The sequence below is a fragment of the Durotheca rogersii genome (genome assembly GCF_024521655.1).
Source record: "Durotheca rogersii strain YMJ 92031201 chromosome Unknown GGS23scaffold_26, whole genome shotgun sequence".
NCBI lineage: Eukaryota > Fungi > Ascomycota > Sordariomycetes > Xylariales > Xylariaceae > Durotheca > Durotheca rogersii.
In genome coordinates, this window is record NW_026251257.1 from 94,697 (window position 1) to 106,363 (window position 11,667).

The window sequence follows — 11,667 nt, forward strand, 5'->3', positions numbered from 1 at the left end:
ACGGCTCTGTGTGTGTGGTCCCTCCTACCCGTGTACGCATGTGCAGTGCGATATGGGGATCTGTACGTAGTAATACGCGAGACCGACGCATTCCTACAAGCCTCATCTTTTCCCTCTTCGGCTCCACATACCCTGGTTTGCGTCGACATACCTACCTACATACCTACCCTACCCTGCCGTGCCATACCCGCGCACATGTATGTACGGTTCTGTGTATCTGCAACCCGGCCAGAGCCCGGATAGGAGGCTCCTCTTAGTCAAGCTATCGACGGTCCCTCCCTCCTCCCCCTTCCCACCTTGACCAGGGCACTCGAGAGATGCTTGTCCTACATGGCACCTGGGCATATGGCTTGCCGGGATGAGAGGCACCGCCCACTAAGTGAGCTCGCATTTCCAAGTTATTAGCCAGTGCGACTTGAATATAAACTCTAGGCAAGCCCCCTTCCGCAGAGGTCGAGGTAGGTTCACAAGCCTGGCCATCGTCTCCGTAGCGTCTCTTCTCTATATTTCGCCGTGTCTCCCTGCCTCTGTCTCCTAAGTCGTGTTTCCTTCGTGTACCACACCCGCTGTTCGCATCTCGGCATCGTCTTGCCTTTTTTCTTCTCTCCTCCTCGCTGGCCCTTCGCTCAGCTTTCGATTCCGCTCGATCACATCGAGTTTCGGCTCGGGAAGCCCTCTCTGATCTTGCATACGCGTACACATACGTTCGCACGCGTACACTCGTATTCTTCTTGCTGTTTCTATTCTAAGCGCCGGCCAGCTACCCGCTCTGGGCCGCGGCCACCCAAGAAACGTTGCGCCATCCTCAGCTGCCGCCTGTATTACGCCCGTCCGGGTGTACTTCGTACAGCGGAGAGCTGGCTGTTCTCGCCTGGCCTTGTTCTCGCTGTCATTATATCTCTCTGGAGCCCTTCCTTCTCCTCGCCTTAGCCTCTTCCTCACATCACCGAAATCTCCTCGACCAAGATGCAGCCTCGAAATCTGCTCACATTCTTCTCCGCCGTGGCCCTCGCCTCGGCCTCTCCCCTACGACGACGATGCGACGGCCACAACGAAACCATCACGCCCCCCACGACTCCTGCTCCGCCGCCTGCAGCCGTCCCAACTCTGCCTAGCACAGGCTGTAAGTGACTCTGGACCATCAGAACCGCTACGCTCCCAAGCCCGCAGCGTTTTGCTTCCGTCCCTTACTTTACTCCCTTACACGGTCTCACTCTACCCTACTACGAGACACACCCCTATGCCCAACCCGAACGTGAGCATCGAAGAGAACCAGCTGACCACCCTCCCGCAGCCGGTACCCAACTTGAAAGCCCCGGCGCCGCCACGCTGAAGCACATCCTCGTGGGCCACGGCATCCAGAACTACACGTGCGCCGCGGATGGCACGACGGCGGCCTCCTTCGGCGCGCTCGCCGTCGTCTGGGACATCACGGCGCTGTATCCGGGGACGGGGGCGGCGGACGCGCTCTCGCCGGAGGAGTGGGACGGGCTGACGTCGAAGGTGCTGCGGACGACGCCGCTGCCGCTGAACCTGGCGGCGGGGGCGGGCAACGGGGGCGCGGACGCGGCGGCGCCGTTCCCGGCACCGGCGAACCTAACAGTCGAAGGGGTAGCAGCGCCGCTGCCCTTCCTCGGCCACCACTTCTTCGACGCGGCCAACACGCCGACCTTCGCGCTGGCGGGCGGCGCCGAGCTGTTTAAGGGCAAGAGGGACGCGGGGATCCCGGCGCCGGCGGACGCGGACGCGGGCGCGGACCCGGCGACCGGCGCCGTCGACTGGCTCCGCCTCAGCGACAAGGCCGGCGCCAGCGTCGGCGTCAGCCTCGTCTACCGCGTGCTCACCGCCGGCGGCAACCCCGAGCCGTGCGCGGCCGCCGGCCAGCCCCAGAGCGTGCCCTACACCGCCCAGTACTGGATCTACGGGAACTAGCCACGCGCGCCAACCCCGGACAGGAGACAGAGAGAGCTAGGCTGGCTAGAAAGGAAATATATAAAATAAAATAAAAAATTTAAAGAGACTGAGAGGAGACGAAAAGGGGACACGCGGACCTGTCTCCGGAGGGGAGAACTGGCCGGTGATCAAGCTGAGCGAGCTACCACCAGCGGAGTAGCAGCGGGAAAGGGGGGAGGGACACAGGCACAGGGGAAAATATCCTAATCGCACACAAAGCGACGGGAGGGTAAACAACGGACGGGATCGAGCCCAGGCGTTTCGGTTTTCTGCTTCTACATTATACTTCTTCGTGGCACGCACGACAACTGTTAAGGGGAGGGAGGGTAAAGGGCCCGGTAGGCACCGGCTGGACGGACGGACGGATGGACGAAATGATTTGACGGATTCGGTTTTGATGCCTTAATTCCCTGTAGTTTACACACCCCTTGCCTCGCTCTGCCGGCGCACGGTCTTACTTACATTCTCGGGCCGGGCCGGATCGCGGGAGATCTAACCTCGCTTTCTATCTTCTTTGCACCTATCTACCCATCTACCCGGCTTTCACCTTCGCTTCCTCTTCCTCTTCTACTCTGTAACTCGCATTCGTCGGTTTACCTGCTCCGTAGCCGTAATCGAAAGGGATGACAATATAGACATAGGAGGGCAATATACAAATCCTGCCTTGATGGTTCTTGGTGATTGGCGTTCAACCCTTCGTCGTCGTACTCCCGCTCGACTCTTTCTTGTCCTGTTTCTCCGTACTCTCCCACCTCCTCTACACCTACTTTGCCTAGCCACCACCCGGCCTTACCTACCTACCTATTCTAGTAACTAACAGATATGCCAACCCCGACAGGTGTGTCAGGACCCTGCCGCTTAAGCTAACAGCCAAGCCTTGCAAAGGGTGTTGGCGCGAGAGCGGCGGCTAGACCGCAAGTGCGAGAGAGGCGGTTGGTTCACTAACCTACGGGACCGGGACGAGGGCGTACTACGAATGGAATAGGGCCTGTATGTTTTTTGTCATGTATTGGGAGTTCATATTCTACGCTGTCTCTCTATCCTGTAACGCCACAGCAGAAAGGCAACGGGCGACATTGGCGATGGAGATGCAACTTCTTTTTCATATACCTATGCAAACCAAATGGTATCTTCAAATCCCTTCATAGTGGCATGTTGCCTCTGCCCTTTCATGCCTCCCCATCTACAGCACTCTGGCGGATATCTCACTTACCGCTAAGGCTAAGCGAACCTAGGTTGGGCATAGGGGACAGCCCCAGTGAATACACACCAAGCCACTCAACCGATATTGTAAGAAGCTTCTACTTTTATTTCGAGACTCGCTGTGACCCATGATCCGATAATTAATGGTCTCAAACCCCGCCTGCGCTGGAAAAGAAAAAGAATAAATGCCTCTGCTCCCTCCCTTTTCTGTTATACGGCTGATGTTATTCACTCAATTCATATCACAGAGCGTGTCGCCCAACCCCCCTTCTCCTTTAGACCAGTTCCAAAAATAGATGATCCATGGGGTCCTCGATACGCGGCCGCCCTTTAGCGGCGCATGCTACTGACCTGTTTCTGTTTCGGCATCTGTCTACACAATACCGACTTATACCGCTTTGCCATACCCAATGTTGCGTTGTGTTGTTTTCTCCGGGTCCTCTCCTCTTCTTTCGCGAACAAGCTGGGGATGATCGATATTACCTCCTGCTCGCGTCGAGGCCGCCTTGCAATTCCCCTTCGAGCCCGCCAACCTGGTTCATATATTCCTGTGGTCGAGGGTCGTCGGCCCTCCACTGGGAGTTGGCACCATTTGGCATGGGAACCTGACCAGCAGCCGGCTGGGGGCCGCCGGGTTGGCCTACGCTCCCGGGTGCCGTCCGGACTAGCTGCCGAAATCGGCGCACTTCCTCCTTGATCATCTCGCGCATCTGCCCGACATCGTCGACGACCTCAAAGTCGAAGTTGAAGGTGGTTGGGCAGTCAGGCTCATCGGATGCGTCGTGCCAGATTTGCAAGTAGGAGTGCTCAAGCGCCTGCTCGACGCTGATGCGCGACGAGGGGTCGAAGGCAAGCATGCGGTCGAGGAGGTCTAGCGCATCTGGGTTCGCATTGGGGAACAGGGCGGGGAATAGCTTCTTGGCCATATAGGGCAAGTTGCGGACGTATTCCTGGGCGCGGGAGGAACCGATACGCAACAGAGTATCCTCATTAGGGGTTCCGAGAATGTGGAGAATTTGGTTGAGCTGGTCAACATAGTCGCGGCCCTTGAAGAAAGGTCGTCCGCCGAGCAGTTCGGCGAGAATGCATCCCACAGACCAGACGTCAACTGTCATAGGTTAAACCACCGGAACTCGTGAGCGAGGAGAGGGCCTGTTACGTACTCGCTTTGGTATAGCTCTGGAAACTCAACATGATCTCGGGCGCACGGTACCAACGTGTGGCAACGTACTCGGTCATGTAGCCGGCGTTCTCTTCCGGGTCAACAGAAAAGCCGCGTGCTAATCCGAAGTCGCAAATCTTTAGTTCGCAATCGGCGTTGACCAGTAAGTTACCCGGCTTCAGGTCGCGGTGCAAGACGTTCGCGGAATGGATGTATTTCAGGCCGCAAAGGATTTGGTAGATAAAAGATTGGAAGTGGGCGTCCGTAAGCGGTTGACCCGAGCGTATGATGGCCGCCAGATCGCACTCCATCAATTCTGAAAAGGACGCCTGTTAGTATGGCGGCTGGTGGAAGCGGAATGACAAGAAATCGGCCCCGCCATACCTTCGTACAGATACGTCTCGTTGAAGTTTTCTGGTCGGGGGATGTCCATATCGTAGAGACACGTGATCTGAACGTAACAGATCGAAGAGGTTAGCACACGTTGTCTTCCATTTGCTACCTGTCTCTCGGGTTCGAGAACTCTCGTAGAAGAATGGGAGTCTGTATAGATATAGATGTATGTGTGTGGGGAGGGGACGGGTGCGAGTGTGCGTCTTACGTTTCGGTGGCCTCGAAAGTGCTGCAGGAGCTTGATCTCGCGCAGAGCGCGCTTGGCCAGAATCTTCTTACTGAAAACGTTGGTGACTTTCTTGATGGCGACACCCTCACTCGTATGGTTGTTTACGGCAGCACTATTTCGGGTAAAACCCAATCCGTTAGCGAGACAAGCCTCTCTCTTGTCGACTCGACACTACGAGATCGCCAGACGCACCAAACAATGCCGTAAGCACCCTGCCCCAGCTCTTTAGTGACGGTATACCGCTCGTCGACGATAAAGTCTTGGTTGAAAACCTTGAAGACTTTCCGTCCCTGTAGATCAGCCATGCTGGGCATTGCGCGCGCTGTGACAGCTAAGCTCTCTCTATCCACGCTACACGGATAAGAAGGGTAGGATTTGAGCGGCGGGTCGGACACGGTCGGCCTCTCTAGGGTGCGACTCGAATCTCGGTGAGCTTCTGCGTACTTCGCGCCTGATTTCAGAGCCAGGCGACACAAAGAGAGCGTGGGGTTGAGAAGCTCTTTGAGGAGGCGAGGACGAGGTTTCGAAAGGAGGAAAGCCAAACGTAAAGACCAAAGAACGAGTCCGGCTCTTAGAAGTGATGTTACGAAGAGGATGAATCCAGGGATATAGTGAGGCTGACAGGTGGGAATCCGAGCCAAAGGGAGGTGGGAAATTCGGGGCGGTTGGCGGATTGTTCTTTGAACGGCTCGAGGTAGCTTGACAGCTTATATATATAGGTATATATATGGGTATATATCAGTGAGATTAACGGATGATGCGTAGCCAACACCGAAAACGAGTTGATACGAAGAGGGCAAAGCAACCCCGAAAGACGGATTGGCGATAGAGATACGACCCTGACTAGGGCAGATGTTTTTTTCTCTTTCGGCCCTGTAGACTACCAAAAGGGACAGTTGAGATGTAGTCAGCCTGGAGGTATGCGCCGTGCGACCCAAGCAGTTAACGATGTAGCAGCACCAGCAGTAGCACGAAGGAATATCGGCTCGAGGCAGTCGATCGGGTCAGGTCCAAGTCGGGTCAGGTCAGACGTGGTGGGGAGTATTGGATGAGATGGGGTTGGTGGTCGTAGTAGTGGTGGTGGTGGTGGCGGCGGCGGTGGGAGGAGGAGGAGGGGAGGGGAGTGAAAGAATGATGGAAGACCCTCCATCCCTCCATCCACATCTGGCTGGGAGGCCGGGGCGAGAAGGAGAGAGGAGGGGGGGTTTGCAGGAATCGGATTGTACATAGGCGACTAGAGAGAGGTAGATTGGGTACCTAAGGTAAGTGCTGAATTGCCCACCTGGAGGTACCTACCTTAGTATATTAGGTACTTGAACATCCCGACTCCAGCCTTCTGGCGTCCTTACAGGTACCTGCCATTTGGGCGATACCTCCACTGTGCGCCGTAGATACGTGGGCGCAGAAGTACCGTCTGCACGAACATATACCTGCCGGCCTTCTGTACGCACTGGTCACAATGTATCACCTTCTAGGCATTTGTATAGAGAGGATGAGAAGGGGAGGGCCAGGGTAGGCGGGGTGGGAAGGAGTGGGATGCGAGGCACGCAACCCCGCAGCGGGCGACGAGGGAACCGCATTGGCTAGGTACCTAGGCTGGGCTCGCGGCCTGATTCCACTCCCTCCCTTCGCGTGCACCCAAGTACAGGTAACACTCCGGGGTAGGCCGACACCCTGCCTGTCCAAGGTACCTTATACCTGCCTACGGCCTCTGCTTATAGGGAATCTGAGACCCGTTATGCCTACGGTGGGGGCCGCCCCGACCGTATACACACATTAAAACTGACCCAAGGTACCTACCTTAAATAAGCACTACAAGTACCTTGGAATTGCTACTACTTACATTGAGCAGGGCCAGGAAATCTTACGGAGCAGTTCGGTACAGGTAGGTACCTTAAGGCACGCAATACCTATGCCTATACCAGGTACCTGAGCAGTCGAAGGAGGCACTGGGCCTGTCAACCTGCCTACCCAAGGTACCTAAGGTACCTACCCTACTTAGGTACCCGGGCCGGTACCTGGTTCTGGCTTAGCACCGTGGATATCGACCCCTCCGCAGCGCCTACTGAAGCCCTGTAAGCGCCGACTGTTGGCCCTGATTGGCCTGGGCAACCTCCAAGCCAATGTCAGATTGCAAATCTCGACCTTCCACCCATACCGAGATGGATTAGGTTAACCTATAACAGACACTGGCCTCTATGAAGCCTACGAGCTTATACGCCTGTCTACCTTACCTGTCTCTTTACGTTGATGAGAGCAATAAAAATCTCACGAGTTCCAATTACTAGGCAGGTAGGTAGCTAAGTACTTACCCATCTGCCCCACGTCATATGTTGGTGCTTTATTTAGGTGTGTGCTTGAGGGTGGTTACAAGTTTAGGCAGTTGGGTCCCTACATAGTGTGGTGACGGCGCCTACGTAAATGTCTACGCGAATTGGAAGAGTATCGTATTGTCAATTCTTCGACCACGAAGGCGCCGGCGATGCAGGAATGAATTGGACTTCGGAGGCCCCCAAAATCGGACCCCACGCGCCAACATGCGGTACCGAACGTACCGTGCTGCTAACATACCTACCTACCCTACTACCCATGTCCAGGGGCTGGCGGGGGGCAGAGCTAAGGCTGATGCGAGAGTCCCTGCTTATCGTCGTCGTCGAAGGCTTGCCCTCTTTCTCTTCCACCCAATTCGCCCTCGTTGGCTCTGCCTGTCCTAAAAATACCCTCCTATCGATGCTCACGGCCCCTGGCATAGCTGGTGCACCTTGAGTTACGCATCCGTCCCGCAGCTTGTTTTCTCTCATTGGCCTGTCCCGCATGATGGACAATGTCGGCTGGATGTGCGTGAGATGAGATGGACGACACGCCATCGTCCGCGTCGTGTCTAGGACTCTTCGTAACATTGTTTACTTGTCCGCCACTGGCCGAGTCTTATAGCCTACACGGCGGCGCTTCATCTCGGCATGCCGACTAACAGACGCCATCCGACCAATATTGTGATCTTCTAGATGCTTGACGAGGGACCGTCAATAATCTCCTACCCGAGCAAGCCTCTAAGTCGGTTCCCTCTCTTAGACCCCACTTTGTCTCTATAACCCTCTATAATCGCTCTATTGTCTAGATGAGGGAAATTTCCGGGTATGATCGAATGTTTAAAACTCAACGTGCTGTCTTTCCGACGTTGGGAAACGCGTGCTCTAGGAAATTGGTCGAGAACCGTTTGCACTGCTCGAAAGCTTTCTCGAAGGCGTCGCGGCCGACGTAATATGGATCTTGCACCACCTCTTTGCGGCCTGTGCCGGAGAACTCGCCAAAGAGCATGATGCGCGCGTGTGAGGACGATGCCTTCCTACTCCGATCCCTCCACCGCTGGGCATCGGCGAGGTTGCTGTTGTCCATCGCGAATATGTAGTCAAAGTCTCGGAAGTCGCTGTCTCGGAGCTGTCGGTAACTCATCTATCAGTAACTGGGTGCTTCGCCTGCCCACCGACCCCGAAGCGGCAGTCCTATCGTCGAACTAACCTTGCGTGCCGCATGGACGTAATCCGTGATGCCGTGGTCCTCGAGGGTTGACAGCGTCCGAGAATCAGGTTCATCACCGACATGGTATCCGCCTGTTGTAGCAAGCTAACATCAGCAAATTTTCTCCTGCAAAAAAGACACGGAGGCTCTGGGGGCAAGTTGGGTCTTTCTCGTACCCGTCCCGCAGGAATCCACCTTGTCGATGAGGTGGTAGTACGGCGAGGTCTCGTCTCTGACGATAGACCGGAAGACGCCTTCTGCCATGGTAGAGCGGCAGATGTTCCCCAAGCAGACGAAGAGGACCGAGATCGCCTTTTGCGAATGCGCCGCAGCGCCCGCAGCGGTATTTGTGCCAGACATGGATGGTGGAGTCAAATGGCTGAAAGCGAGAGTGAGTGACCTGACGTTATAGGTGCGAAGCTGGTAGCTTTTTAAGCGCCGTCACGGTCGGACCCATGGAAATTCTGGGATTCGGTGGAAACACCCCAGCATTTCCATCCCGGTGGGGCGCGTCAGGCACAAAGTACCTAATCGAGGTACATACGACGGGTGCCTACGTGCAAACCTTCATTTATATGCATATATCTGGTACCTGCATGTTTTGAAAAAGAAGCAACCACTAGGCAATTGAATAAATCGCCCAACTCTCCGTTATCCTATTTCTACAATTTCAGCTGCTCTACTATCGCTTCGTCGAGCCATCAGATCCCTCATTCGCGATAGCATTGCCGCAATACCGTAGCTCGCGTCGACGTATATCTAGATGGCTAAGAACACGGGCGAAGCCGGTCGATGCGCATACCTGCAGGCAGATATGCACATCGGGATTTGCCGAAGACAGCAGCGGCATTCCCTCTCTTTCTGACCAGCCTTCCACCCCTTTCTTCGTCACCTAAAGACAAGAGAAGAAGAACAACCAACGACCCGCTGTCCCTGCTCCCCTCCCGTCCCCTCCCCCGTCCCTCACCGTCCACGCGCCCTAGACCCCGTCTCCGGCGCACGCGGCGTCGCCGTTGACGACGACGTGGTAGCTAGCGGAGTCGAAGGCCTGGCCGCGGACGGGGCCGTCGGTGCCGTTGGCGGCGTCGCAGCGGCGGTCGCCGAGGATGGCGCCGACCGCGTTCGCGATCGCCAGGCTGCTCGCCTGCGCCCCGCCGAGGTTGTCGTTGCACAGCCAGACCGCCGCGCCCCCCGCGCACGACACCTGCGCGCACTGCTGCCCCGGCGCCGACAGCGGCGTCGCGATCGACACCAGCCACGACTGCGCCGCCGCTACCGCCGCCCGCGGCGCTGGCGACAGGCTCGGGTCCGGGCATTGCACGCGGTTCTGCGGTGGAGGAAAGGAGAGGCAGATGGTTAGCCGGCACGTCGTGGAGCTGTGCTTGTCCTGATACTGTGCACCCTTTCTCGCTATGGCTTCGGAAAGGGGGGAGGGGGTATGGGTGAGGTGGCAGTGTCAGGTCTAACTTACTATGTTCCGCCGCCCGCGCGGCCGGACGGTCCTCCCCTCCGCCGGGCTGGGCTGGAAGTCGGCCCGCGAGAAGTCGGGCTTTATGCTATGAATTTGCGCGTCGATCTCCTGAGGACAGGTTGCCGTCGTGGTGAGAATTGGCATCCCGCGATTGGTGGGAAAGAAGGTAGGCTGGCTAGAAGGGCTGACTCACTTGAATGGTGCCAGTGAAAGTTCTCTCTCCTCCGTTCGGCTCGATGGCGCCTCTCAAGACCATCATGGCCGGAGGACGGCTTTCGACGGCCCTGGTACGAAGCGGCTCGGCGTGGTCGTGGTTGATGTGGTCCTGGGAGGCGTTAGCGACTTTATGTCTCTTGCGAGATAGCAGCACCTCGTCGTTCGAAGTTGGTCCACTTGCATTCGACGCGCCGAAGACGCTGGCGATCGCCAAGGCGAACAACGCGATATGATGCGTATACCTCATGATTCCGATTTTCTTGTTTTCTTGCTTTGTTGTCAGCGATAACTGCGGCGTTGATGAGTTGGTACGCGGCGAGGCGAGCGGCTTTCGTGTTATCGGTTTCGGCTGTCGACTGTGAGTCTGCGGGTATTTATATGGTAGTTATACTTGGTGTCTTGCCATGGAGATTACAAGGTGACTCGGGATACTGTGTGACAAGATTCGAGGTGAGGCATGACGATTTATCAGTGATTCATGGTATTGAACACACATACGACACTTACGAACGCGTTTTGGCTCCTTAAGGCCACGACCATTCACCCGCCATGCCACGCCTCCCGTCTGCCTGAGTTAATATTACATTATCTCTCGCCATGCAAGGGGTCGTCTTGTCTGCTAAGACTGCCCAACTCGAGAGTCACAACGCCCCCATTGTATGGGCAGGGCCTAATTATCGCCCCAAGCACCCTAGGTTTGCCTCTCGATCCCTTACCATAACGTCGTATCGGTTGTTTGCCATGTCTTTGGGGGTTTCGTATCTCCGAGAAGAGTTGCCATTCGGTCTGTTGTTGGCCGGCGTTGTTCTTCGGCCAACTCAGTCCCGTCCTCTGCCCGAGCTTAACCTCGCGCGCCAGCTATTTCGGGGGTAAGTATATGTATTCAGGGGCGTATTTGGGGGCGGTTACAGCGCGGGTGGCGCCTTTTGGTCCTTTTGGTGAGCAGTTTGATTACAAGCAACCAAGTAGGTATCACATTCAGCGCTTTCATGACGGGAACCGGCCGGGAAGACTTCCCTCCTTACTGACATCAGTTGGCTATGTAGATGTCAGTAACGGAGAAATGGGAGGACAACATCGGTGAAGGCCTAAAATGTGGCGGCAACAAGAGCCGGCTCGCATTCAAAACTCAAATGAATGGAGGGGATCTGATCTGCCCCTTGGTCTCCCTCCCACAACAAAATCTCTCTACGCACATACATACTTAGGTACTCTCGAGTTGGCCAATCGATTGCATAGGCTGCCGCATTCCCACCAATCCCTCTAACCCCTATTCGAGACAGATAGATTGCGTAGAATGCTTTTCAACTTGGTGTTGGGTGGATGAGACTAGAATGACATGTCACCGTGTCGTGCCGCCAACGCCGTACCGATTGCCCGACATGATGAATGCGAGCCTGTGTGTTCGCCAAGGGTCCCGCCGATGGATATTCTACCTACATAGTCTTGCCCCCTGGCGCGTTGAGCCTGCGAGCCGAGTACAGCCAACATCTTCCGCCATGCGCTTCTACGATTCCATCC

The 11,667-nt window shown here is 56.0% G+C and overlaps 4 protein-coding genes across 4 annotated transcripts; 1 reads left to right on the forward strand and 3 right to left on the reverse strand.

Moving 5' to 3' along the window:
- Positions 1–966: 966 nt before the first annotated feature.
- Positions 967–1,932, forward strand: GGS23DRAFT_599701 (uncharacterized protein; the record flags this gene model as incomplete). The annotated part of the gene is made up of 2 exons (XM_051518961.1): positions 967–1,123; positions 1,295–1,932. 2 exons carry the CDS (start codon positions 967–969, stop codon positions 1,930–1,932), a joined length of 795 nt encoding a protein of 264 aa, XP_051368750.1.
- A 1,529-nt stretch (positions 1,933–3,461) lies between these two features.
- Positions 3,462–5,550, reverse strand: GGS23DRAFT_246140 (mitogen-activated protein kinase mkc1). The gene is made up of 5 exons (XM_051512216.1): positions 5,133–5,550; positions 4,920–5,052; positions 4,703–4,769; positions 4,320–4,634; positions 3,462–4,264 (listed from the first exon to the last, which is right to left on the reverse strand). The coding sequence occupies exons 1-5, from the start codon at positions 5,252–5,254 to the stop codon at positions 3,636–3,638; spliced, it is 1,266 nt and encodes a 421-aa protein (XP_051368751.1). The 5' UTR covers positions 5,255–5,550; the 3' UTR covers positions 3,462–3,635.
- A 2,458-nt stretch (positions 5,551–8,008) lies between these two features.
- On the reverse strand, positions 8,009–8,902 carry GGS23DRAFT_246181 (LMWPc-domain-containing protein). Its single transcript, XM_051512217.1, has 3 exons — positions 8,636–8,902; positions 8,460–8,551; positions 8,009–8,378 (listed from the first exon to the last, which is right to left on the reverse strand). Exons 1-3 carry the CDS (start codon positions 8,817–8,819, stop codon positions 8,097–8,099), a joined length of 558 nt encoding a protein of 185 aa, XP_051368752.1. The 5' UTR covers positions 8,820–8,902; the 3' UTR covers positions 8,009–8,096.
- Positions 8,903–9,438: 536 nt separating this feature from the next.
- On the reverse strand, positions 9,439–10,393 carry GGS23DRAFT_599704 (uncharacterized protein; the record flags this gene model as incomplete). The annotated part of the gene is made up of 3 exons (XM_051518962.1): positions 9,439–9,786; positions 9,931–10,038; positions 10,124–10,393. 3 exons carry the CDS (start codon positions 10,391–10,393, stop codon positions 9,439–9,441), a joined length of 726 nt encoding a protein of 241 aa, XP_051368753.1.
- Positions 10,394–11,667: the final 1,274 nt, after the last annotated feature.